The following is a 25,334-nucleotide window of genomic DNA, read 5'->3' as shown; positions in this document are numbered from 1 at the left end:
AAAGAATACAGCAAAGATCAGGGAAATATATAACTTTCAAGGCATATCTCCAGTGATCTTTTCCCTCCAAGTAGATTATAATCATCCCACATTCCTCAAATGGTGTTACGATCTGGGAAATCAGTCAATAAGCACATAAACTATGGGGTTATTTCATGTTCAAAATGTAACCATGCCAGTAAACTCCTAAACTGCACATATAGACTTCATAATTGATATGCATTTAATGTTTGTCTTCTCATATATCAGTCTGTTTACCTAATATCTAACCATCTGTTCACATTGTTTTTATAGCCTGCTTTTTAGAAAATGTCTTTGGAACTTTGAGTGTTAAAGTCTTGTGTGCAAAAATTGGGTACTTGATTTTGTATTCCCAGTAGCCAAATAAAATGTAGTTATGGATGGCTATGCCTGCGATCCTAGCTAAGATAAGGTGTAGAAAAGAGGATCCCTGGGATTTGTTGATTGGCCAGAGTAGGAGAATCAGAAAGCTTCAGTGCTGGATTCTGTCTCAAAACAGTATATACATAGAGAGAAAGGGGAGAGAGACAGAGAGAGAGAGAGAGAGAGAGAGAGAGAGAGAGAGAGAGAGAGAGAGAGAGAGAAGGATTGAGGCAGGATTGAGGCAGGCCCTTCATATCAACTCTGGACTTCACATAAACATGTTATACAGCATTTGGGGGCCCAGTCTCTAGGCTACATGGTATTTTCTCAAAAACTAAACCAAAACCAAGCAGTGAGAACAAAAAATCTGGAATTGAGTGTGGCTGAGAAGACAGGAGAGCTTGTTTTGTGAGCTTAAAGAACTCAATTCAAGGCCCAGAATTCAAGCTGAAGAGAAAAAGAAAAACAAATATGGTCACAGGGACGTTTAACATAGTACTATGACACAGAGAACATTGGGTACCTAGGGCTTATTGGCCAGATAACCTAGCCTACTTGGAAAGTTACAGAGCAATCACAGACCATATCTCAAAAGAAATAACAAATAAGTTTGAGAAAATCATAGGAATAACATCAGAGTTTCTTCTCTGTCTTCCACAGGTATACACACAGACAGACAAACACAAAATCGCATACATACATATATCTCCATAAATATGTATACACACTCATGCACAAACATACACACACAGATATGCACTGGAGCATACAAACAGATATACATACAAATGCTTTGCTTGTATAGCATTCTAAATGTTTATTTACACCTATTTATATTTGTAACCTGGAAATTCCCAGCTATTGAGTAGGGTTTACATTAAAATGATGTTACAGTTTCATGAGTACCCAGGTTTTGAATATTGAGTAAGCCAAATCCCATTTCCAAGTAACGTCTGAGTTGGGAAAATTCTCTAGTATACTCAAATGATTAGTCATTTAAATTAGTTTATTAAATCACTGACTGGCCAGAAGCTGGGCATGAGGCTGAGGGATCACGACATGAATGTGCCATGCTGATAAATGTTCTACCAATGGAAGATACTAAATAAGAAATATGGGTTAACATAAATGTAAGAGCAGGTTAGTAATAACTATGATCTTTTGGGTAAGTATTTTCAATTCTTAAAATCATTAAAGCTCCTGTGTGGTAATTTTGAGCTGTCAGTTAGGGAAAAGTAACTGTTCACTAGATAGGGGTCTGGAGAGACTCAACAATAGTGAGGATTCTAGCCTTATGGTCACCAATTTGTTGTTGTACAAAGAGTTCCTAAATAGTTCAGATTAGAAATAATGAAGGCTTATTCATCTGGGCATAAACTATCGGAAACTACCATGTATTGTCGTTATTTAAATTGAAACACAACAAGGCAGTCTATTTCTTCACTTTAATTTTACTTTTGGTGTAGTATGACTCATTGGCAAAAGTTCTCAGACTAACAAAATAAAGCAATTTTTCAGCATTTTTATGCCATAATAGCACATTTGCATCTCATAACAATTATTGCTTTAAAAAGCTTGATATTTTTGTTCTCCACATACCAACTTAATGAACTTTAAAATAACCCTTTAACAGTGGTTGCCTCACCTAGAGTCATTCTTTGTCCTTCATTTTTTATTGCTACCTTAGATTCTCATTTTTTATTGCTGAAGCTCTCACTTCCACATGATTTATGAGAGCACAATAGTGATTAGAAACAGATGGGAGAAATAGATGGGTTGACATACCCTAAGCTGTAATTACATTTTATTTTATGATGGACACAGTACTGTGACAGTCCTTTATGAGTTTCTGAGCTTTTGACCATTGTTATTGTCCTCCTTTATTTTTTAGCACAGTGGCCTCATGAGACAATACATTTTTTTCCTAGAAGTGAACATTTAGGTTGTTTTTATATTTAGAATACCATGAATATAACTGCCACAAGCATGAGAATCCAATACTTCTTAATTCTAATTTTAATAATGTGGAAAATATACTTAGGTGATTGCTGGGATCTATAGTAATTTATGTCATTTTATGAGTACTACTCTGTATATTGTGAAGACACATAAAAATATGGCTATAAAGAGAACGTCTGGGCGTAACACTTTACTATGCCCCCTGTGGTAATGGTGCTGGCCCCGGGGGTAATATCCATATGTATCAAAATAAATACACTAAATATGTGTAATTTTACATCAACTCTAACAATGCAACATGCTGTTATTAAATTTTAGCTGATATCTGTGGGAAATTCCAATTCACTGCTATCAGAGTTTATTTCCCATGATACTACACAATCTCATGTCACATTAAGGTTCACTGTTAAATTCTGGAGCATGCATTATTTTCGTTGTTTGTTTTCTCATTTAAATCATACCAAGTGTTGAATCTTTTAGGTGAAAACAACAATGTATTCTTTGTCACTATACTATACTATACTATACTATACTATACTATACTATACTATACTATACTGCAGTCTTCTTTCTATGTCTCTTTACATTTTCCAAATACACACTCGAGAATGTTTAGAGTCCTGGGTGAATGGCCTAGGTCAACACATGAATGAACAGAACCATTGTCTATGATATGGTCCGCCAAACTTCCAGAATATCTGACAAGTCAGCAAACCTTCTCCTGCTATTCAGAAGGCAATGTACCTCCACTTCCCATGCTCCCTCACATTTTCCAAGAGCATCATAAGAGGAGAAATCTAGAAAAATCCCAAAATATACCTCCCAACCTCCCAATTTTGCCCCATAAAATTACCCAGCTGGGCCTTGGGATAATAGCAGTCCCCCTACTAGATGAGGAGAGATCAAAGATTAGACTGCACAAGCCTTCCCAGCTATGGCCTTCCACCCTAGAGGAAGACAAGACTTTCATGAAGTACATTTGTATTTCAGTAGGAACTCTTTCAGTCTCTCAGTACACTTCCTGTTCCTCTCCAAGATACAGTGTCCCTTGTGTGCATATTTCATTACACACTCAATGTCCAGGGCAGACAAGTCTCTGCATCACAACTCATAAATTCTGCTGCCAAAGAAAGGTCACATTTCAACAGTGATTGCTTTAAGAGTAAAAAGAGGCCATGAATTAAAAAACAATGCAGTCTATGGAAAGGCTTGGAAGAAGAATAAAGAAGATGGAAATTAGGCAATTGTTATCCCCAAATATTATTTTAAAAAGTTGAAATAGGTTTTATGGCCATATAGTGCAAAGTCGAAAGATTTATAATAGAGCACACCAAGTTTCAGTCATTTTCTCTTGGGATGTTCATCTTAAACCTGTAAAATAACAGTTCTTTTAGGCAGAGTTATCCAGTTATATATCCAGTTATATTTGTTCAAATTAGTGTATCTACAGTAATTTGTTTCCATAAAATAAGTTCTACTCTTTTTCCAGGATCTAGATTTCCTGGTCTGAGGATGCGAGGAGTGACTAGTAAGGACATTTACAAATTACTACATGATAATATATAATAATAATAAAAATGAAAAACAAAAACAAATAAATATGAAACAATCCCAAATATGAAATGATCCAAAATCCTAAACCGTTTGAGTGCCAACATAACAGAATAAGTGGAAAATTATATTCCTGACGTTATGTGATAAGCTGCAGTTAATGTACATACACATTAATCACCTTCAAGGCATCTGGATAAGGCATATATGAAACATAAAACAATAACAGGTTAGACTTGATTATCAGTCTCCAGTTATTCATTTTGTATATGCATATCCCAGTATCTGAAATCATCTGACATCATCATACCACACAAGTACGGTACCACCATTTTGGATCAGGGACACTCCACATCCCTTGAGATTTTCCTCTAACATCCCCATCAGGAGAAGATCCTACAGTTCATGTGTTAAGTAGGTGCAGAGTTATGGTTCACAAGGAAACAATCTTTTCTTTGACTGTGACACATACAATGGGGGCTACGTTGAAGACTGGCAACTACCTCTTGTTATTCTCCTGTAGGAGATAAACTCCTAAATATTCTGGAGATACACAGCAGGATAGTATTTACCACAGGTTGGGAAGGGTGACAAAAATGGACAGAGAATTATTGAGATAGAGATTTAATGATTAAACAGGTTAAGTTCTAGTACTCCATAGCAAAGTAGGGACACTATAGTTAACAATAGTTCATTGTATATTTTTAAATTTATAAGAGGAAAGATATTTAAATGCTTTAAACACAAAGAAATGATAAATGCTTGAGGTGATAGACATGCTAATTACACTGGGTTGATCATTGCCCTTCATATACAGGAATTCCAATTCCATCATACCCCATGATGATACGTTTCAATTATGACTAAAAATGAAATTAGCCATAAAAAAGATAATGGTGCATTGTTTAATCAAGTGATCCTCACATGTGTTAATATAGAATGATCACTGATGGACAGGGCATCTTTCTACTGGTACAATCCTGATTACTACAATCTTGTTGATTTGTCTCTTATAGATATCAAATTTTAATTGATTTTTCACTTGAAACACTTTACTCAAATGAAGGACTGTGTTTTCTTTCACTTATAAGTGGATAATTGGATCTTATTTGAAATAAATCTCTCTGCTGTGCTTTTCTAGGACTGACACACACACACACACACACACACACACACACTAGTTAGATCAACAGTAATCTTTCCTTGCATGGAGGAATGGCAGTTGTATAACGAATCTTTAACATAACTTCCATATAGTGGTAACATCTAAATTTTTGTGAAGAATCAAGGATACTCATTGCAGAACTGGAAGGACTGTGGTGTCTGAGTCATTTGATTTCTGATCCTCCTATAGAAGAACTGCTAATATTGAGAGACCCAGCTGGCTGTCCGTAGCCAGTGAGGGATTCTGGGAAGGGTTAGGAATCAAGAGTACTAGTGGCTGACAGTTTGTGAGTTCTTTTCATGATTCTCTTCTGTCTCCACTGTAGGGAGTGGTAAGGAAACCACAAGCTACCCCGTAACGAGTGGGGGGTGTTCAGAGCAGGTCTGTTGAAATGTCATCTCTGCTGGGACTTGGAAGTACCATGATCCAGACTGTAGTTTTGGTGGTCTATGTGGTTCATGTTGGCAGTGGTCCTTGTTCTCTGAGCCTCCTTGTGTATGGATTTACTGGGGAAGGGGAGACTCTGCATCCCTGGAATGGAAGGAAATGATGCTGGTTGTATCGCTGTCCACAATACACACCTGAGCACTGCTTTTGTTGTACACTGGTAAGAGAGATTAGAAAATTGAAGGTTTAGTTTCTAGAAGTTCTGAATATTGCATTCCAATTTCAGGTTTGTGTTATCAAGATTACAAATAGTGTAGGACCTGGTAGAGCGATAGTTGAGTAGAATGCTTTTAACCTGGTGGTGCCACTAGCTGCAATGGTGTTATCCACTGAAGCTTAGTTCAAAAGGAGTTTGTGATTTGCAGAGATTTCACAGCTGTGCATTGTATTAGACAGGTAGACAGGGCACAAGCCACATATTCAACTTTATGCCATGTAGCAGGAAGCAGATTTTAAATCATTTTATAGGTCGTTTTGGGCTTGAAAAAGATTAATTAGATTAACACTTCATCTGGCATCTTAAAATATGTACTCAGTTAACAGAAAGGGGTAATTAAAGCCCGCAGAGATATGTTACAGAATAGATTATTAACTTTTAAATTTTTAAATGCTAATAAAAAGGATACAACAGGTGAGGGTAAACACTAGATAATAAAAAAAAATCCCTGCTAAATTAAGCCAATCTGTATGCTTTAAAGATACATTGCATTCAGAATAAAAACCAAGATATGTATTAAATTGGGGAAGAAAGTTATAGAGACCACTTAAATCCTTAAAGATTAGTTTCAAAAAAAGATCTCTTGAGTAAAAGAGATAATAGTTCATAAGAGAGCATTATCATTCAATCTTAACTAATTTCTAAGACCAACAGATGTTTTCCTTTTGATTAACTATAATTTCCAAAAATAAAACTCCATAAAGTTAGGGTTAAGGCAGAGTTTTGTTTTGTCTTTACGAGGTCTGCCTTTTTATTGTACTTGGGCATTATCCTTTGCAGCTCTTAATATTCTTTCTTCATTCTCTATGTTTTACATTTTGATCAGTATATGTTGGGGTAACTTTTCTTTGGTCCAGTCTATTTGGTGTTCTCAAAACTTCTTGTACCTTCATAGATATATTCTTCTTTGGGTTGGGAAAGGTTTTTTCTATTATTTTTTTGTTGAGTATAGTTTCTGTGCCTTTGAGTTGGTGTTGTTCTCTTTCTTCTATCCCTATTATTCTTAGGTTTTAATTTTTTTTCATGGTGTCCCAGATTTCCAGGATGTTTTGTGTAAGGTTTTTGTTGGATTTATTTTCTTTAACAAATGATTTGATTTCCTCTATAGTATCTTCAGCACCTGAGATCCTCTCTTCTACCTCTTGTATTCTGTTGGTTACACTTCCTGCTGTAGTTCCCATTTGTTTACCCAGATTTTCCATATACAGAATTCCCTTCATTTGTTTCCTTTGTTGCCTCTAATTCAGTCAAGTCTTGAGTCATTTGTTTCATCTGTTTGATTGTTTGTTCTTGTTTTCTTTGAGAGAGTTATTGATGCCTTCCAATTTTTTGTTTGTCTTTTCCTTGATTTCTTTAAGGGAATTTTTATTTCCTTCATCATCCTCCTATACTTACATTGGGAACCCCATCATCCTCACAAAGTTACATTGAAAATCATTTTTTTTTCCTTCTCCTGGGTTAGTATTTAGTATGATTACATCTTCCTGTAGTATGACCACTGGGTTCTGGTGTTACCATGTTGCTTTCTATGTTGTTGGATGAATTCTTGCATTGGCACCTACCCATCTCATCCTTCAGTTGGTACCAGCACTGTCTTTGCCTCTTGGTCCAATTTTTGAAGTGGTTGTTTTTGTCTTTGCGACCTGTTCTTGGACAACTCTGTGTTTCAGAGAGCCAATGCCACTGAGGGCTGTCTTTGCACTCTCTCTTGGCCTGCTCTTTTGTTCTGCATTTCTGGGTCACTCTCTTGGTCCAGTCTGTGCAGTCACAGCTTGTGCTTCAGGGTCCCTGTCTTGGTCTACCCTGTGAAGCTACATTTGTGTTTTAATGTTCCTCTGAAGTTCCAAGTGGCTGGGAGGTAGGATGGGGGGTTTTGGTGGTGGAGTGAGACTGTAGCTTTCAGGCTCTGATGGATGGTGTGAGGGTGTTTCAACAGCACACCTGAAGGAAATTTTCCTGTTGGCTGTCACATGAACTGAAGCAGGTAGTGTTGGGGCCCAGAGTTTTGCCCCAGTATGGAATTCCTAGAGAGGTTGTCCTGCTGGGCAGGTCATCACTCACCTCTTGGTATTTTCTGTGTAATAGCAGGCTGTGCTTCAGAGTTCCACTTAAGTTGGGGGTGCATGGATAGGAGGGCTTGATGCAGAGTGGGACTTGTAACTTTCAAGGTTCAATGGATGGGATGGAGGTGTTGGAGCAGCCTACTTTCAGGAAACTCACATGCTAGCTGGCTAGGGAAGCTGAGGCCACTGGCGGTTGTCCTGGGATTTTGCTCTGGTATGGAGGGCCTAGAGAGTGGGGTGTCCTGCTGCATGGTCCCCACTGTGTAGTATCAGGCTGTGTTTCAGAGTTCCATTGAGATTGTGGCAGGGGTTTGGAGGAGTGCAATAGGAGATTTGGGGCAGAGTGGGACTCGTAGAATTCAGGGTCCAATGGATCATGAGTCTATTTCTTAAGCTTCAGTTTTTAAGTTTCTTCACTTGTTGCTTGTTTGTTTGCTTTTCATTTTCTCAAGACAGGGGTTTTCTGTATCTTTGAAATCTTTTTGTTTTTTGTTTTTGTTGGACTTTTTTTTTGGTTTTTCAAGACAGGGTTTCAGGTAGTTTTACAGCCTGGCCTGGAAGTAGCTCTTGTAGACCAAGTTGGCCTCAAACTCTCTGCCTCCCGAGTGCTGGGATGAAAGGTGTCCATCACTCTTCTCTGGCCAACAAGGCTTTAGTGGGTTTTTCAAGAGAAGGTTTCTCTGTGTATGTCAGGCTCTGCTGGCACTCAAACTATACAGCAGGTTGTTCTCAAACTCACAGAGATCTGCCTGTTTCTTCTACACAGGTACAGGAGTTGAAAGCATGCACCACCACTTCCTGGCCAAACATGCATTTCTTTATATTCTTTTTTGTGTGTGAAAATATGGTAATATTTATTGTTTGATTCCATACAATAGAAACTATTTTTACACTTGCATAACCACACAGGCGAAATGGGACCAGTGTTGTACTAGATATTCTAAGAAATTCATTCTGAATTAAAGGAGGATTGTTTTAACTGACCGAGTTTTTAGATGTAATTTTGCATGAATTAGAATCAGTGTGTTCTCTTAAACTTCTGTATGAAACACAAAATCTAGGGAGAGTTGATGCATTGGTACTAGATTTGAAGAAAGTTTACAAACTTCCCATTCATTTCATGTCTTTGCTGTCACTGTCCCCTTCTATCACCATGGTGAATTCCTCTCAGCTCCCATATCATTTCCAAAGGAAATTTCAGGCAAAACTATATGTCTTCTATGGAAAAGGACATATGGACATTCCCAGTTGCCCCAAATGTGTTTCCTTTTTTTGGCATAATAGATAAAAATACTAAGAAGAGTTTAAAAACCAAAATTCTGATCTCTTTGAATCAAGAACTATGATCAATTTACCTGGTCCCTTCAGGGACTATTATTTATACTTCTCTTGCTACTTTTTCTCCTAGACTGAAATCAGGTACAAATATTTGATCATGTAATTTGGGTACTTTTGAACTGTTCCTTACCTATTACTTCTGATTGTAAATTAGAGGAAGTTTGCTGTTAGACAAGGGTCATGAACTTTTTAAAGACTTGTCAATTGTATTGTTTTAACAAAATGCTCATTGGCCAGTGGCCATGCGGGAAGTATATGCTGGATGACCAAGCAGGAAGTATAGGCAGGGCTGATCAGAGCAGGAGAATTCTGGAAAGAAGAAAGGTTCAGCCTGCAGTTATCACCCAAAGGCAAAGGATATAAATGAGATTGCCTTGCTGATAAAAGGTACCAAGCCATGTCACTGACACAGACAAGACTTATGGGTGATTTTAGGATGTAAGAGTTAATAGGAAGCATGACCTAATAGACACAGCAGTTTATAATCAATGTAGAACTTTGTTTGGTTTTGGGGACTAATGACTATAGAACCAGGTGAAACAAATGTTAACAAATGTTGTCAACATGAATAACTAAATCCAATTTAAACCAGAGAGAGCTTGGAAATTAATTCAAGACACAAAAGAACAGAGTTAAGCATGGTTTCTTGGTATCAGCATTTTCTTAGCTGGGCTCTGATAGAGGCAAGTGTTGCTCATTTAAGAGAAGCTTCCTGAGTCAGTTTTAGCTGTAAAAACCTTGCAGCCCTTTTAAGAAGCACCACACCAAACACTTAAATGGTGTCTATGTACAGTTACCATCATGCTTCTTGGTGGTGCTAAGGACCTTGAAACTCCATAGAATTGTGGCATTAAACATGGTTCCTGCCAGTACCTCAACCCTGAGGCTAGACTCACCGAAAGCTAAGGAATCAGGTGGATCCAACTGTCAAAGCCAAGTCTTTAACCATAGCCATATTGCTTAGCATATTATAGGGGTAAAGAGAAGATTCAATAATCTACACTTTTATCCTATCATTTCATTGGGTGCCTTTTTTAGGTGGATGTTTCTGCCCCCAACAGAAACTCTCAAATACACAGCAGCCGCTTCATAAACAATTGACCCAGAATGCTTATGAATGCTTGCGCCTTGGCTTAGGCTTATTACTAACTCACTCTTAGACTGAATATTGACATTCATCGCAGCAATCATGCTACCCTTTAAAGTTCATTTTATTCTTTTTTTTCTCTCATTCAATGATATATCTTTTAATATACATATTTCAGCTGGAATTGGAGGTGTATGGCTGTAATCACTGTACACAGGAGTGTGGGTGGGGGCAATCTCCGTGAGTTTGAGGGTTTGAGGTCAGCTTGTTTCCCATAATAAATTCCTGGTATCCATGTTTATGTAGACATATCATGTCAAAAAAAGTCCCCGAAGAAAGCCCACTTCAAATTATGGAACTTTTCCTAATAAAATTTGGCTGCACTTAGACTGAATTCAACCATCCTTTTTATCTTTACTCACATAGAGAGAGCTGTCTTAACAATGAAAATAGGAATGAATATACAAATTTCGTTCACATTCTGTCCAAGGGATCCTTTGCCAACCATCCAGAGGTGACTTTTTTTAATTATTTATTTATTATGTATACAACATATCCTTCCATGTATGCTTGCATGCCAGAAGAGGGCACCAGATCTCATTATAGATGGCTGTGAGCCACCATGTGGTTGCTGGGAATTGAACTCAGGACCTCTGGAAGAGCAGTCAGTGCTCTTAACCTCTGAGCCGTCTCTCCAGCCCCCAGAGGTGACTTTATCTTTCAAGTGATAAGAGACAGAAGAAAGAGTGAGTCACCTTCACCTGCAGCATTGTATTGACATATGTGGGACCCAGAGAGTTGTCTCACAAGTACTAGTCCTCTTGGGTACCCATCTTTGATTCCTAGCATACACATCAGATTGGACAGTCCTCCCTGTATTTGTAGGTTCTGAAGATCTGGTGCATTCTTTTGGCCTTAGGGCACCAGATAGGCAAATGTTGAAGAAAAAGGTTTGTGGGTGTCTCTATGTTTTAAATATGTTTTCTTCATGTGTACATATATGTAACAATATTAAAAATACATAAATATTAATAAATATTCATGACATAGTTTTAATAATATTTTATGTCAAAGGCAGATAAGAATCATGTTGCTCAAAAACAAGTAAAATTTTACTGCAAGTGGGTAAATTAGCTTCAGACATGGATGATCTCTGTATTTGTGTATTTAAATGAACATGTTCAGTCCTGAAACCACAACACACAACGAACAGAAATGGACCCAGCAGATTCTATTCACATATTTGTCCAAACTTATTAGAACATACTTAACAATGAAGGAATTGGAAGAGAAATATTTGGAAAGGGATAAAGAGAGGACACAAGAGGGTAAAGAGATGTAATACATTTTAATTTAAATGTGCAAAATATATTTTAATAAAAATGTGACTTAAGAGATAGCTTAGAAATTAAGAGCAATGGTTATTTTTGAAGACAGCAGGGTCATGTTGCTAGAACTCCTGTAACTCAGGTTGAAGTGATCTGATTCCCTCTTCTGCCTCGGCAGGTCTTGACACAGACACACAATTTGGGCAAACATTCATACATATAAAATGAAACTTAAATAATACAATCCTGTAGAGTAAATTTCACAACCTTGAAACAGAGAGTAGTCAGGGCTAGTTAAAATGAACTATTTTTGGTCCTTCTTAGAAGTATCTCTGGTCTTCCTTTGAACCACCATTTTCAGTGTCAAAAGAAGCCTTATTCTGAAGTTAGAAGAGCTCAGAATAGCTGCTCATTTAAGACAATCTTTTATAATGTGGACAGGACTTTCCCATACTTTTGTATTTGTGGTCTATTTCCTATTATGTGCATATATCTTTTAAATTTATCTTTTAGATCTTGCTTGATCAGAACAATAGTTTTGGTTTGTAAATCTCCATCTGCCTACTTGGTTAGACATGCCTTCTCCTGTCTTCCTCCCCTTTTGGTTGTTTTGTTTTTCAAAACTAGGTTTCTCTATAGTTTTGAAGCTTGACCTGGAACTAGCTCTTGTAGATGAGTCTGGCCTTGAACTCACAGAGGTCTGTCTGCCTCTGACTCCCTAGAGTTCAGATTAAAGGTGTGTGCCACCACTGCTTGACTTCTGTCCCTCTTTAAGTTGTTCACAGTATAACCATGGTCCTGAACTCAAAAGAAACTTCAAGATGACAGCATATGTGGAGTGCAAAATGTTTTCCAGACTGGCTCCTCTTTTTAGCATTAACCACTACTAGATGCCTGCTGTTGTTACAGCAATTTATGTTAATTAAATGTTTAAGTTTGTGGAATGATTCATGCCTGGGAAGGCATATTAATTCTAGAACATCAGTCTTGTAGAAAAATGTTTCTTAGACAAAAATTCTTTTGTTGGATCATGTAACCTTGATACCACTCCATTGCTGCCCAGGAAATTGACCTTGCTCTCCTGGTGATTAAACCAACTAAATTTTTAGATTGAAGAACTCAGTCACCACTTGGTTGTGAAATTTTAAATTTGAGTAATGGAGTCAACTGTTCATTTCAATAACAAGAAAAGGATTTGTGTGGAGCATGGTTTTGGCCTTCAGAACCTGACAGTAAATACACAGGCTGTGTATCCTATAGGGGAAACACTGTAGGCAGGCAGCAGTGAAGTCACCATTATGAAATAAGATATGATTGTAGATGGATAAGTGATTTTGTAATTTCCCAGCATGTACTGATCCATGTCATGTAATGAAGGCAGGCCAGATTTAGGTTTACAATGTGGGAAGGTTAATTGAGCCAATGAATATTGAAATTCCAACAAGGAGCTCTAATATACAGATATGTTCAGTCTTGTTTGTCATGGTTATATCCATTAGCTCTGGCTGTGTTTGTCAGGTGACAGCCCCAAGCAGCTAACATTGTATTTAAGGACAGCATGGAATAATATCTTATTAATGCCATTCCCTTTGAAAGAGAATGGTTTTGTGTTTTTCAAAGTCAGTCTACCTTTATGGTTTTTTCAGCTACTTTTTAAAAAACAAACTATGAGTTTCAATTTTTAACTTAGAATATCTTTAAATGCATCATTGTGTGGGCCCCTTACATCCCTTGCTCCCTGGGATGCAAATCAAGGACTGTTTTGGCAACCAGCTAAAGCTTCCTGCTAGTTCTGTTTGTTCTGCTCTAGCCTGGTAAAATAGCGTAAAGCTTTAAAATGGTAATTTCTCAACCTGCCCGGAAGTGCCCAGGTGCCAAGATCCCTCTACCCTGTCTGACACTGCTCTGCACCCTTCACCCACCTGCCTGCTGAGAAGCTCACTCGGTGCCAGCTTCCGCATCCCCCTCTGGCTGGGAGGGGTTCTCCTTGTCTGGGGCCAAAGTATTTAACCCTGGTTTTTGGCTGAATAAAGGGGCATTCTCCTCTTGGCGAATGACTCAAACTCTCTGTATGTGTGTGCGTCTTATATTTTATTGCCTGGGACTTTGCCCAGCTCGTGTAAGGTATGGAATCGCGGTCCATACCGGTAGGGAGGTGATGCAGACCTCAGGTGTGGAGGAAATGTCCTCCACATCATTGCTCTAATTTCTTATTTCTTCCTATTCCCCATTATTTTTAGGTCATTAAGAATTTCTTTCCATTTTTTATCAAGTCTGTTTTTTACTTGTTTATGTTTAAGCAATGTCTCCGGTAACTTAGGCTGGCCACACACAATGCCATTGAGAATTCCATTGCACATCTAATCCTGCTTCTGCTTCCAAGTGCTGAAAAGTCCTGCAACTGCTTCATGGCTGGGCCTTAACTGGTCAGTGAAAAAAAAAATAGACTGGTAAATGGGGGCCCTCCTACTTCTCTGGGTCATAATTCCAACTTAAAAATGAAGATGGATTGTGTACAAATTGAGTTCGATGACCAACTTAAAGCATGCATAGTCCCAGTACAGAAAGAGATGGACAAGAAAAGCATGAATACTTACTAAAGTAGTCTACTTTAGAAATAAGTAGTGAAGTGATATAGTCAAGATGATTGATTGAAGGGTGATCTGAATTAGTAGTATCAATAAAATCCCAGAGTCAGATATTGGGATAAAGCTGACAGAACAGAGAAGCAACACAACAGCCACATTCACTTCTTGCCCCTCCAAATCTCATGGATATGGGAAATATAACTGAGATCATCTTTTAGGCAGTGAGTGATTTTAGCCTCTCAGCAATCTCCCCAGCTCAAGACTGAGGGCCTCAAAACCAATTTGAGGTTGACAAATGAGACAGATTTCTGCTGGGCACATTGTTCCCCACCAATAATCCCAGCACATTGAATATGGGCACAGGTGGATTTTGCCTTTCAGGTCCAGTTAGTGTACATAGCAAGAACCTGTCTCAAAAGAAAACATTAAACAAACATCATTCGTGCTGAATTTGGTGGTTCACACTTTAGATTTTAGTGCATAGCAAGTTGATACAGGAGTATCACCAATAGATTCAAATCAGGCTAAGGTATCTTGTGAGACCCTGGTCAACAAAACTTCCCCTCCCCAAACGTTTCAGACTGCTGTTCTTTTTACTGTTTCTTAAACCTAACAAAGCTCTACCCATTTGTTTTGGAATGCTGAAACCAATACCTGAAATGAAAATGGAGAACTAATTAGCACTTATTGCAGATTCTAACTTCATAAATCTCAAGGGTAGAAATACTATCTAAGCACTTTTCACTCTTTTAAATAAGTGAGCCTGTTAAAATAATCTTAAAATGTTTTTATTAAGTATAAAATGATTTACTAGCTAGGGACTTGAGAGTAAAATCTATCTCAGAAAAATATTCAGGTTGTTAATTCAGCCAATCCACTACAAAATGTCTGGGTTTTACCTTGCTGTGGTTTAAGCTTTAATGTTCGTATATCCCTTGTAAGCATCCATTTACTTAATTTTAAATTTTAATAGACTTGAATAAATGACAGCAAGATAAAATTTAATGATAAATATATTTCTACTCACGAGTACCTTCACCTTGATCAAAACAAATGATTAAATCTTGCCATAGAGCTAATGACTCATACTGTTTGATAAATTTTTCATCAGTATAACACTCAATATTACACTTCATTTTTCCCATACTCTTTCAACTATTACTGCATGAAAGGTTATTTTCTTCATGTGTATTTAATGTGATTCTGAAGTAGTTGCTAAAAGTGCTTCAGGTATGTAATTATGGCATAAATAAAAAAATTGGGAACTAGAAGTGGATATAGGAGCAGGGAAGACAATATCGACATTAAGGCATCCATTTTAGGGTTGGCAAGAGACTTGAATCTAGAGGGAATCCCAGGTGTCCATGGGATGTCTCCAGCTAGGGCCGTCAACAGTAGGGGAGAGAGTACCTGAAAGTTCCTTTCCTCACTATCACTCTGATTATCTCGTATATCACCTTAGAATCTTCATCTGGCAACAGATGAAGATAGAAACAGAGACCCTCATCAGAGGAATAGACTGAGCTCCCAAGGTTCAGTTGAAAATTAGAAGGAGGGAAAAGACTCAGTACCACTTGGGGTTGGTCCACCAACTGAGGCAGATATCCCGATTTTTATGTGACAAAAAAATAGAAACTTGAACATAATTAACTGTTCTTGTAGGACCAGGAAAATGAAAATGTAATGGCAGAAAGTGGGTATTGACATCATTAGATTTCAGTTGAAAATAAAGTTGATAAAAAAAAACAATCCTTGGTTCTTTTGTCTGATTTTTTTTTTCCAGGACAGGGTTTTCCAGTGTAACAGTCCTACCTGTCGCGGCGCTAGCTCTTGTGGACCAGGCTGGCCTCAACCTCAAGGGCTTTACCTGCCTCTGTCTCCCCAGGGCTGGGATTAAAGGCATGTGTCACCACTATCCAGACATTTGTGTGAAATTTTATCTCCAAATTTTTTATTATTCTGCCTATGCTCTAGAAATTTAGTGATGCCAAATTAAAATGTAATGGGCTAATGTCTTTAATGGAATATTGAAGTTGTTCAATGGTTATCACTGATGACTTACTTAGCTGTACAATAAAAAAACCAAGTAGGGCAGAAATAAATGAAAATGAAAAGGTAGTTTCAAAGGGCATTTATGTGTTAATACAGGCAGGATTTTTCAAAGAGTTTATCAACATTACAGGAAAAGCCATTGCTCTGGACTGGAAGCTTATCAAGGTGCCCTAAGAGTAAGACTCCATACATATAAGCCTTCAATTTAAAGATGGTTGAGCAAAGTGACTCAGTCTCAGGAAGCTACTTCATTCCAAACCTTCTACACTTGTGGTCCAATCTCGTTAGTGCTTTTTGCAGTTAAACAAAAACCCTACTTCTCAGGATCACCAGTAATGTGTTGGTCTTGGGAACATGAAAGAATCAAAATTTAGGATCATAGATTTTTAGTTTATGGTGACAGTTTACCATTGTTTCAGGCATCTGTGTTTGGCAGAGTCAGAAGCCCAATGAGGAGACAGTGAGAGTTCATGGCATGAAGCTGAGAAGATTGAAGCTGGGTGTGGTGTTGTTGGTTGTTTCTTTTACTCCCTTCTTCCTTTAGGGCCAGCCACCCAGTTCACAATTAAATTTCACACATGAAATCTTATTTTTTTTCTTATAAATACTTGACTTTGGCTTGTTTCAAGGCAGGTTGTTTTTAATTTAACTGTTCTCTCTGCATTTCCCCCTGGCCTTTATCGTTATTCCTCTCTTTATTTCTTACTCCATGGCTTGCTGTGTAGCTGGATTAAAGGCTCCTGTTGTTCTCTCCTTATGCTACCTCTTCTTTAATCCTCCCAGATTTTTCCTACCATTTATTCTCTTTTTCTCACAGGCCTGCCTGTCCTTTCTTGTCCTGCAATTGGTCATTCAATTCTTTTTTAGACCAACTAGGTATTTTAAATAGGCAAAGCAACACAGCATCACACAACTAAACCAATGGAACAATTCTTTGCATCATTAAAACAAATGCTCCACAACATAAATAAATATACCACATTTAAAAATATTATTTCAAAAAACACTGGGTTACATTTTGAGCCCACAGATGTTAAGATTTCTAAGTTATGACACAACTTCCATGGAGACCTAGCTGCTTATATTGAGAGTAAGTTACCAAAGAGAGAAATGCATGAGAAGTTGCAGGGATAGGGCCATTTAAGTCATTTGAAATTGAAGCCCATACATCTGACCAGAGAGCTACAGGATTTGACGGTTGTCTGGCTCTGCTTCAGTCTTGCCTTGGTCCAATCATCCCTTACTGTGTCTTTATTTTTCTCTTTTGGAATGTTAATGTTATTTTGTGCCATTGATGTTAGGAAGAGGTAACGTGTATCAGGTTTTATAAGATATTGTTGTCAACAGATTGTCCTGAGTGCCAGAGGGGACATTGCACATTTGGACAGTGTAGGTACCATTGCAGATGAGGATCATTAAATGTCTATTCTTGAAATGACTAAATGCATTTTTTCCATTGTTGACCATGAATCAATAATGACTGGGGTCAGAATGTACTTATTGAATGAAAAACCTCCCAGAAAACATCATGTATTTGAAAAAGTTTCTCTCCTTGGTGACTTTCTTTCAATTTCCTGTGAATCTTTAGTAGGAGAAGCCTGTCTAGATGAAATTCCTCACTGTATGTGGTGAGTCTCAATACCCTTAACTATTTCCTGACATTTATATCTACTGTTTTGTGTTTGTCATTAATTTGACAATTTCTTACTTATACTGAAATGATTTTGCTATCATTATAGGCTTGGTCTATATTTTCTATATCTTACCTATATTCTATAAGTAAAAATAAGATATAGCCGAAACAGTTGCTTTTACGGAGTTTGGAAACCTGGTATTTTAATTGTTTTGTTTGCTTGTCTAAGTCACCCTTACTATGTGGCTCCAAATTCCTGAAGGTAAAGGGGGAGGCATCATTTCTGGCTCTATTCATTTTTATATTATAGGGTGATAGCCCTGGAATATAGTTTTTTTTATATGTCAAGTATATGTTGCTGTGCTGAGCTTGCTTCATGTGTATCTTGAATTTTAAAATTTGAAAGAGGGTTTCACTCTGTTTCCCAGGTGTCATGTATTTATGACATTAATACTGCCTGAACATTTTGAGTCAGTTAATTGCAAGTACATGAACTTCGTCTGGCCTGTTATGCTTGATTTGATATTTTTAAAATCAATATGACTCTTTTATATGTCTGCATGGAAATTCATTACATGGGTACCTGGTCATCAAGGTGATCTAAAGATCTCAGAATTCCTGATCAAGGAACAATGGAAAGTTGTGATCCCTGTGTAAGAACTGGAAAATGTGCCCACCTCCATTCAAGACCAGCAAGAACTCTGAATTACTCTGCCCTCTCTCCAGCCCTGTGTTGATTATTTATGACCAACATTTATATTTCTAGTGTTTTCATCTGTCCATTTTAACTGCCTTATACACAAAGTTGCTTTCGACAAAATGTTATTGGAATTACAGTTTAAATTATGGCACTTAGATAGCTGGAAGATGAATACAAAACTAGAGTGAATGCAAAATTATTTGTAAGAACTTCAATAAATGTCTTTCAGTTTTTTCTGTTCCATTTGTCTGTTTCACGGATTTTGCAATGGGGACAGTGTCTTAATGTGTCCTTCCACCTGTCCTGGACCTGATTGCATAGCCTTGACTGACATTCAACTTCGAGACAAATATACCCACCTTTGTTTTCTGAGTGTTGTGGTTAAAGACACAATACACCCAGTGTGTCCATATTACTTTTTATTTTGTGGTCTGTGACTCTTCATACAATTTTCTCATGCATACTGTATACTGTTGATCTTTTTTGTTGTCTCTTCCTGTCTGTCAGTAGACATTGATTTTATGAGGTGATATCCCATATAAAGGGTAGAAATGACAGAGTTTACTCTGCTTTTCAATTTCCTTCCAAAGTGACTGTCTATGTCATGGAATAAGAGTAAGGAACCCCAGAATCATATGTCTATACTCTGAAAGAAGTATGCATTTCCAACTTTATCACTGTCATGCTTTCCATTTTACATGTGTGATATATTTTAGAAGGCAGTGACCTATGATGATGTGTATATCAACTTCACTCAGGAAGAGTGGGATCTGCTGAATCCTTCCCAGAAGAATCTCTATAAAGATGTAATGCTGGAGACCTACAGGAACCTCATTTCTATAGGTAAAAATGAATTTCCTTCATGTTTCAAAATATAGAAACAACTTTTCCTTGGTTAAGGATGTTGTTCTGCAATTTGATTTAGAAAGAAGAATGAGGTGAATAAAGCAGCAATAGTTCTTAGGTGCACTTAAGATAATAAGCTAAATGTTGCACATTGTTAAATGATATGACAGATATTCTGGTCCTGTATTTCAGGTTACATTTGGGAAGACCATAACACTGAAGAACTATGGCAATGTTCTAGAAGACATGCAAGGTAATTTTCATGAGCAAGTTGATAACAATGTGCCTCTGATGAGATTGCACTTTTTCCTAGAACTTTTAAATAAAAGTAGCAATGCAAATAAGCACAGCTTTAAGTGCATAGATGGTTATTAAATTCTCAGAAATCCATATACCTCAATTTCATGTCTGTGAATTATTCTTCCTTTTCTATGTGTATATAAGTTTATGAGCAAAGGGATATGTAAAGATTTAACATACTTGTCCTTAAGGACAAAAGGAAGATCAGCAGAAGTTCCCATGTAGAGTATACTTGTTGAATTTGATTCAAGGATGCAATACTGATGGGTTTCTACCATCATTATTAATATATAAACATTACGAAAATGCCACATGAGTTCTAGGTTTGTGCAAATACTTATGAATGTCCTAGTTCACTTAGAAAATATATATGATTCACAGTATAGTAAAATTTATGAATGCAGTAAACTTGGTATATCTCTCAGTGTATTCAGTTTTCTTCCAAAAAGTGAATAATATAATATGAAATGTTTTTGTAAATGCAAAAAGGTATACCATGAAACAAAGGAATTTATCATTATACTCATATTTCTAGGTGCAACCTGACAATTAATTAAAAAGCAAACATGATTTTAAACAGAGTTATGATATCTTAATGCCTAATTCCTTTTAGAATTGGATCAAGTCATAAAATTAATTCATATAGATATAAGGTTCAACAGTGTCTTAAATGTGGTAAATCTTTTAACTGTGCCAATTATCCTTGCAGGATTGAAAGGAATCAAAATGGTGAGAAGAACCTTTCAGTGTATACTCACTGTGTTAAAGCCTTGTCTTATGACACTCACCTTCTACAGAATGAAGAAATACATATTGGACAAAAATGCTCTAAAAGTAAGCAGTGTGGAAAAGCCTTTGCTTATCTCAATAATATTCAAGTGCTTAAAAGAAAGCACACTGGAAAGAAACCCTATGAATACAGTCAAGATGATAAAGACCTTGTTCTTCATGAAACTCATCAAAGTCATAAAAGAATACATTCTGGAGAGAAACCCTATGAATGTAATCAATGTGGTAAGGCCTTTGCCCAGCACAGTAAACTTCAATTGCATAAAAGAACACATACTGGAGAGAAACCCTATGAATGTAATCAGTGTGGTAAGGCCTTTGCCCGACACAATAGTCTTCAACTGCATAAAAGAACACATACTGGAGAAAAACCCTATGAATGCAATCAGTGTGGAAAGGCCTTTGCAGATCATAGTAATCTTCAAAAGCATAGAAGAATACATACTGGAGCGAAACCCCATGATTGTAATCAGTGTAGTAAGGTCTTTGTATTTCACAGTGCTCTTCAAAACCAGAAAAAAACACATACTGGAGAAAAACCCTATGAATGTAATCAATGTGGTAAGGCCTTTGCCCAGCACAGTAAACTTCAATTGCATAAAAGAACACATACTGGAGAGAAACCCTATGAATGTAATCAGTGTGGTAAGGCCTTTGCCCGATACAATAGTCTTCAACTGCATAAAAGAAGACATACTGGAGAAAAACCCTATGAATGCAATCAGTGTGGAAAGGCCTTTGCAGATCATAGTAATCTTCAAAAGCATAAAAGAATACATACTGGAGCAAAACTCCATGATTGTAATCAGTGTGGTAAGGTCTTTGTATTTCACAGTGCTCTTCAAAACCATAAAAGAACACATACTGGAGAAAAACCCTATGAATGTAATCAGTGTGGTAAGGCATTTGCCTGGCACAGTAGTCTTCAAAACCATAAAAGAACACATACTGGAGAAAAACCCTATGAATGTAATCAATGTGGTAAGGCCTTTGCCCAACTCAGTACTCTTCAATTGCATAAAAGTACACATACCGAAGAGAAACCCTATGAATGTAATCAATGTGGTAAGGCATTTGCCTGGCACACTAATCTTCAAAAGCATAAAAAAACACATATTGGAGAGACAATCTATAAATGTAATCAATGTGGTAAGGCATTTGCCTGGCACAGTAGTCTTCAACAGCATAAAAGAACACATACTGGAGAGAAACCCTATGAATGCAATCAGTGTGGTAAGGCCTTTGTATTTCACAGTGATCTTCAAAATCATAAAAGAACACATACTGGAGAGAAACCCTATCAATGTAATCAATGTGGTAAGGCCTTTTCCCTGAACAATACTCTTCGAAGGCATAGAAGAACACATACTGGACAGAAACCCTATGAATGTAATCAGTGTGGTAAGGCCTTTTCCGAACACAGTAGTCTTCGATTGCATAAAAGAACACATACTGGAGAGAAACCCTATGAATGTAGTCAATGTGGTAAGACCTTTGCCCGGAGCAGTTATCTTCAACTGCATAAAAGAACACATACTGGAGAGAAACCCTATGAGTGTAATCAGTGTGGTAAGGCCTTTGCCCAACACAGTAGTCTTCAAAACCATAAAAGAACTCATACGGGAGAGAAACCCTATGAATGCAACCAATGTGGCAAGGTCTTTGCCTATCAAAATAATCTTAAATTGCATAAAAGAAAACATACTGGAGAGAAGGAAATGCTATCAGTGTTATCAGTGTTGTAAGTCTTTTGCACCGCACAGTAATCTTCAATTGCTTTGAAGAACACATACTGGATAGAAACACCATGAATGTAATCAGTGTGATAAGGCAGTTCCAAGTTGCTGTCATCTTCAATTGCATTAAAAACACGTTGTAGAGAGAAACACTATGATTGTAATCATTTTGGTACGGCCTTTTCATAACACAGTCATCTTCAAAAGCAAAAGATCACATAGGAGAGAGAACCCCTATGAATGTAGTCAGTGTGGTTAAGCCTTTGGAAACCACTGTACTGTTCATGGCAATAAAAGAACACACAGTGTAGAGAATCTTTATGAATGTATATCAGTGCAAGACACAGACTGGAGAGATAACAGTGAATGGAATCTGTGGTAAATCCTTTGTCACAATCATCTCCAAATCCATAAAATAAACCATCTTTCAGAAAAACTCTTTGAATTTAGTGTATGTATTCTGCAAAATCATGAGAAAAATCATACTATAGTGAAACTCTATAAGTGAATTTAGTGTTTTAATGTTTTGTACTTCATATAGGAGTAAGGCTTTTGTGTGTAATCAGTCTAATAAAGTTTATGCATATTAGCCTAATCATTTGGGCCTGTGGAAGTAACAGAGGACTTATCATGACTTATTTTTAAAAGATCTTAAGCCAACACACATATAGTCAGTAAACTAACAGCAGTTATTGTCTAGAAAAAAAATGGATAGTGTAAAAATCTGTTCAAGCACTCTGATATCTCTTTTTATTTTGTTTGAACCAGCAAACTAATGGGCAAAACCACTTTTTGTGCCTATGGGTGGGAGAAAGGGCTAGTCAAAGAAACACACCTTGGACCTGAAAGCAGAGCCAAAGGAAAGCACTTTTTCTCTGAATCTAGAACTGGCTAAAGAAACAATATCTCCCTGAAAACAGCCCAAACATTAAAAATTGCCAGTGAAAGAAACACACACTCAAAACACAACTAAATAATAAAGCCCCATATTCTACCCTTCTCCAAGTCAGCACAAATGTAACCAATCCCTCAGTATAAAATGCAGCCCATCTCTGATTTTGTTCAGGATCGGGGATTAAAATCTAACAAATTCCCTCCTTCAAAATCTCCTTTGATGCACCCTGGTTTAAAAAAAAGACCTATATGAGCCATATGCAAATGCAGTAGCAGCTGCCCCATTCCACACTGGCAGGGTTACTTATGCTTTTGATTTCTTCCCTCTCAAATCTGTTGATTGGAGATTTGTGTGAAGACATTCTTTCACTGGAATGCTTCAAAAACTCCTCGAGTTGTGCCTAGACACAATTGTTACTTTCATTTGGAAACCCTTATGAGAATTTATACATTTCAAAAACTGAAGCAATTATTGTTGTCCTTCCTTAGTACCCCTGGCCTTTAAATATCTATAAGTAATGTTCAAACAGCTGTTTGTTATTTTCCTGGCCTATATTTAACTTTTTGAATATGATATACAAATTACTTCTTATTTTACTATTACTTATTTTACAATTATACTCGAGTTACTCCTTACTGGATTTTCATGCTGTACAGCTAACTTCTTTTTAATATTTACACCGTACAACTGCTGATGCTCCCAGGATATCCTTAATGCACCTCAGAGCACCCTTGGAATTTGCGGTGTCCCTATGAAGACACCCCTCCCAAGAAAGCTGCACAGCTGGATGTCACGTATAGGAGTAGCTCCTACAAGGTGAGCTAGGGTTCCTGGATAGGGAATCCTCGAGGCCAAAGAAAAGTCAGAAGAAACAGAAGACAGGATAGAATTGGGAGGTGTGTCCTGTCATGCTGAAGAAGCCAAACAGCCCATAGTTTCTTACAGAACTTCCTTAAATACAAAAGCATAACAAAGCACAGCACAGATGGTCAGTCAGTATCTGACCACAAGGTCATTCCTGTCCTTGAGTTAGTAGCCTCTCCACATTTATCTGAACCCAATTCCAATTTACCATATCCATTTAATTCTCATCTGAGGGAAACCAAGGATTATATAACTTGATAGTTTCAAAACACATCTCTAAGTCTGATATAGACACATGGATTCTGTGAGTTTCCAACAAATTCTTAGGCATAGAATGAAAGATAAAAGTTATCGTGTCCCAATACCCTGTAATTACTTTTCTTATTATCTGACACTCCTGACACTCTTTCAGGGTCCCTGTTTTAGGCACCAATAGTTGGGGTCCGTTCCCAACTACCTCCATTATTGATGACTCTGTGTAGTACCACAAAAATCAGAACACAAAAGATGCAGGGTAGAAAATACAACTGCATACTTTATTGCAAAGTTGTATACTAATAATACTCAAATCACAATCCAAGCTAGGTTCTCATAATACTTGAAATAGTTACAGAAACTACCAACTTTGATACAAGTTATTTCAATAGTTTTGTCCTTTAGTTAATCTAAACAAGAAGTCTGTTGTTATGGAAATAGCTTTAGCTGTAATATAATATATACAAACAGTTCATCAGGAGACAAAGCACAACCTAATCATAGCGAGTGAACTATGGTGAACTTCTGTGTACTCAAGGACTGACTATTGGCAGGGCATTCTACTGATAGAGGAGGTATGCTTCCTCCTTACTTAGCCTGCCAAGCATGTCAGCAAGAGTGCGACCTCAAGTCACCCCTGCACAGTTTCTATGAAGTTCAAAGATAGCCCTTTACAGCTGAGTTATGTTTCTGCATTAGCATAATCTCTGACTGGATCTACTGAACCTCTGATCTCTTTCTGTCCTTGAGTTGTTCTCATGGGTATCTTTGTCACAATCACTGGAATCTAACCACTATAGCTATTTATTGTAAATTCATCTCAAGGTTTTTTTTCCATATTTGAAAATTTTTTATACCTACACACTAAAGGAACAAATGAAAGAGAGGAATTTAGAAAGAAAGAAAGAGAGAGTCCGCAAACCTGAAAGAAGACTAGGTAACTGGAAGAGTGGATAGGTAAAAAGAACCTTGAAATGTTGCCCAATATGGTAGCAATTAATAACATGATCAGTGAAGAGGCAGCTTGATTCAAATGAGATACTTAGAGTACTATATACTTTCTCTACTCCAAAGTTTAGTAATCAAAGTTAATACACTTAGTAAACAATGTATGACTGTATTCACACGTTGAAATTA

General features: G+C 37.2%; 1 protein-coding gene across 1 annotated transcript in view; it reads left to right on the top strand.

Annotated features, from left to right (window-relative positions):
* The window catches only part of LOC148117626 (uncharacterized), a 46,500-nt gene extending 23,881 nt beyond the window's left edge, over nt 1-22,619 (top strand). The window contains exons 2-4 of the mRNA XM_087902339.1: nt 19,229-19,355; nt 19,551-19,611; nt 20,368-22,619. Coding sequence (XP_087758465.1) covers nt 19,229-19,355; nt 19,551-19,611; nt 20,368-22,192 — 2,013 coding nt within the window. The 3' untranslated portion in view covers nt 22,193-22,619. The remainder of the gene's footprint in view (nt 1-19,228; nt 19,356-19,550; nt 19,612-20,367) is intronic.
* The last annotated feature ends 2,715 nt before the right edge of the window (nt 22,620-25,334 follow it).

Source organism: Myodes glareolus, chromosome 27, assembly GCF_982192425.1.
Source record: "Myodes glareolus chromosome 27, mMyoGla1.1, whole genome shotgun sequence".
Classification (NCBI taxonomy): domain Eukaryota; kingdom Metazoa; phylum Chordata; class Mammalia; order Rodentia; family Cricetidae; genus Myodes; species Myodes glareolus.
This window is presented reverse-complemented; position numbering and strand designations above follow the sequence as displayed.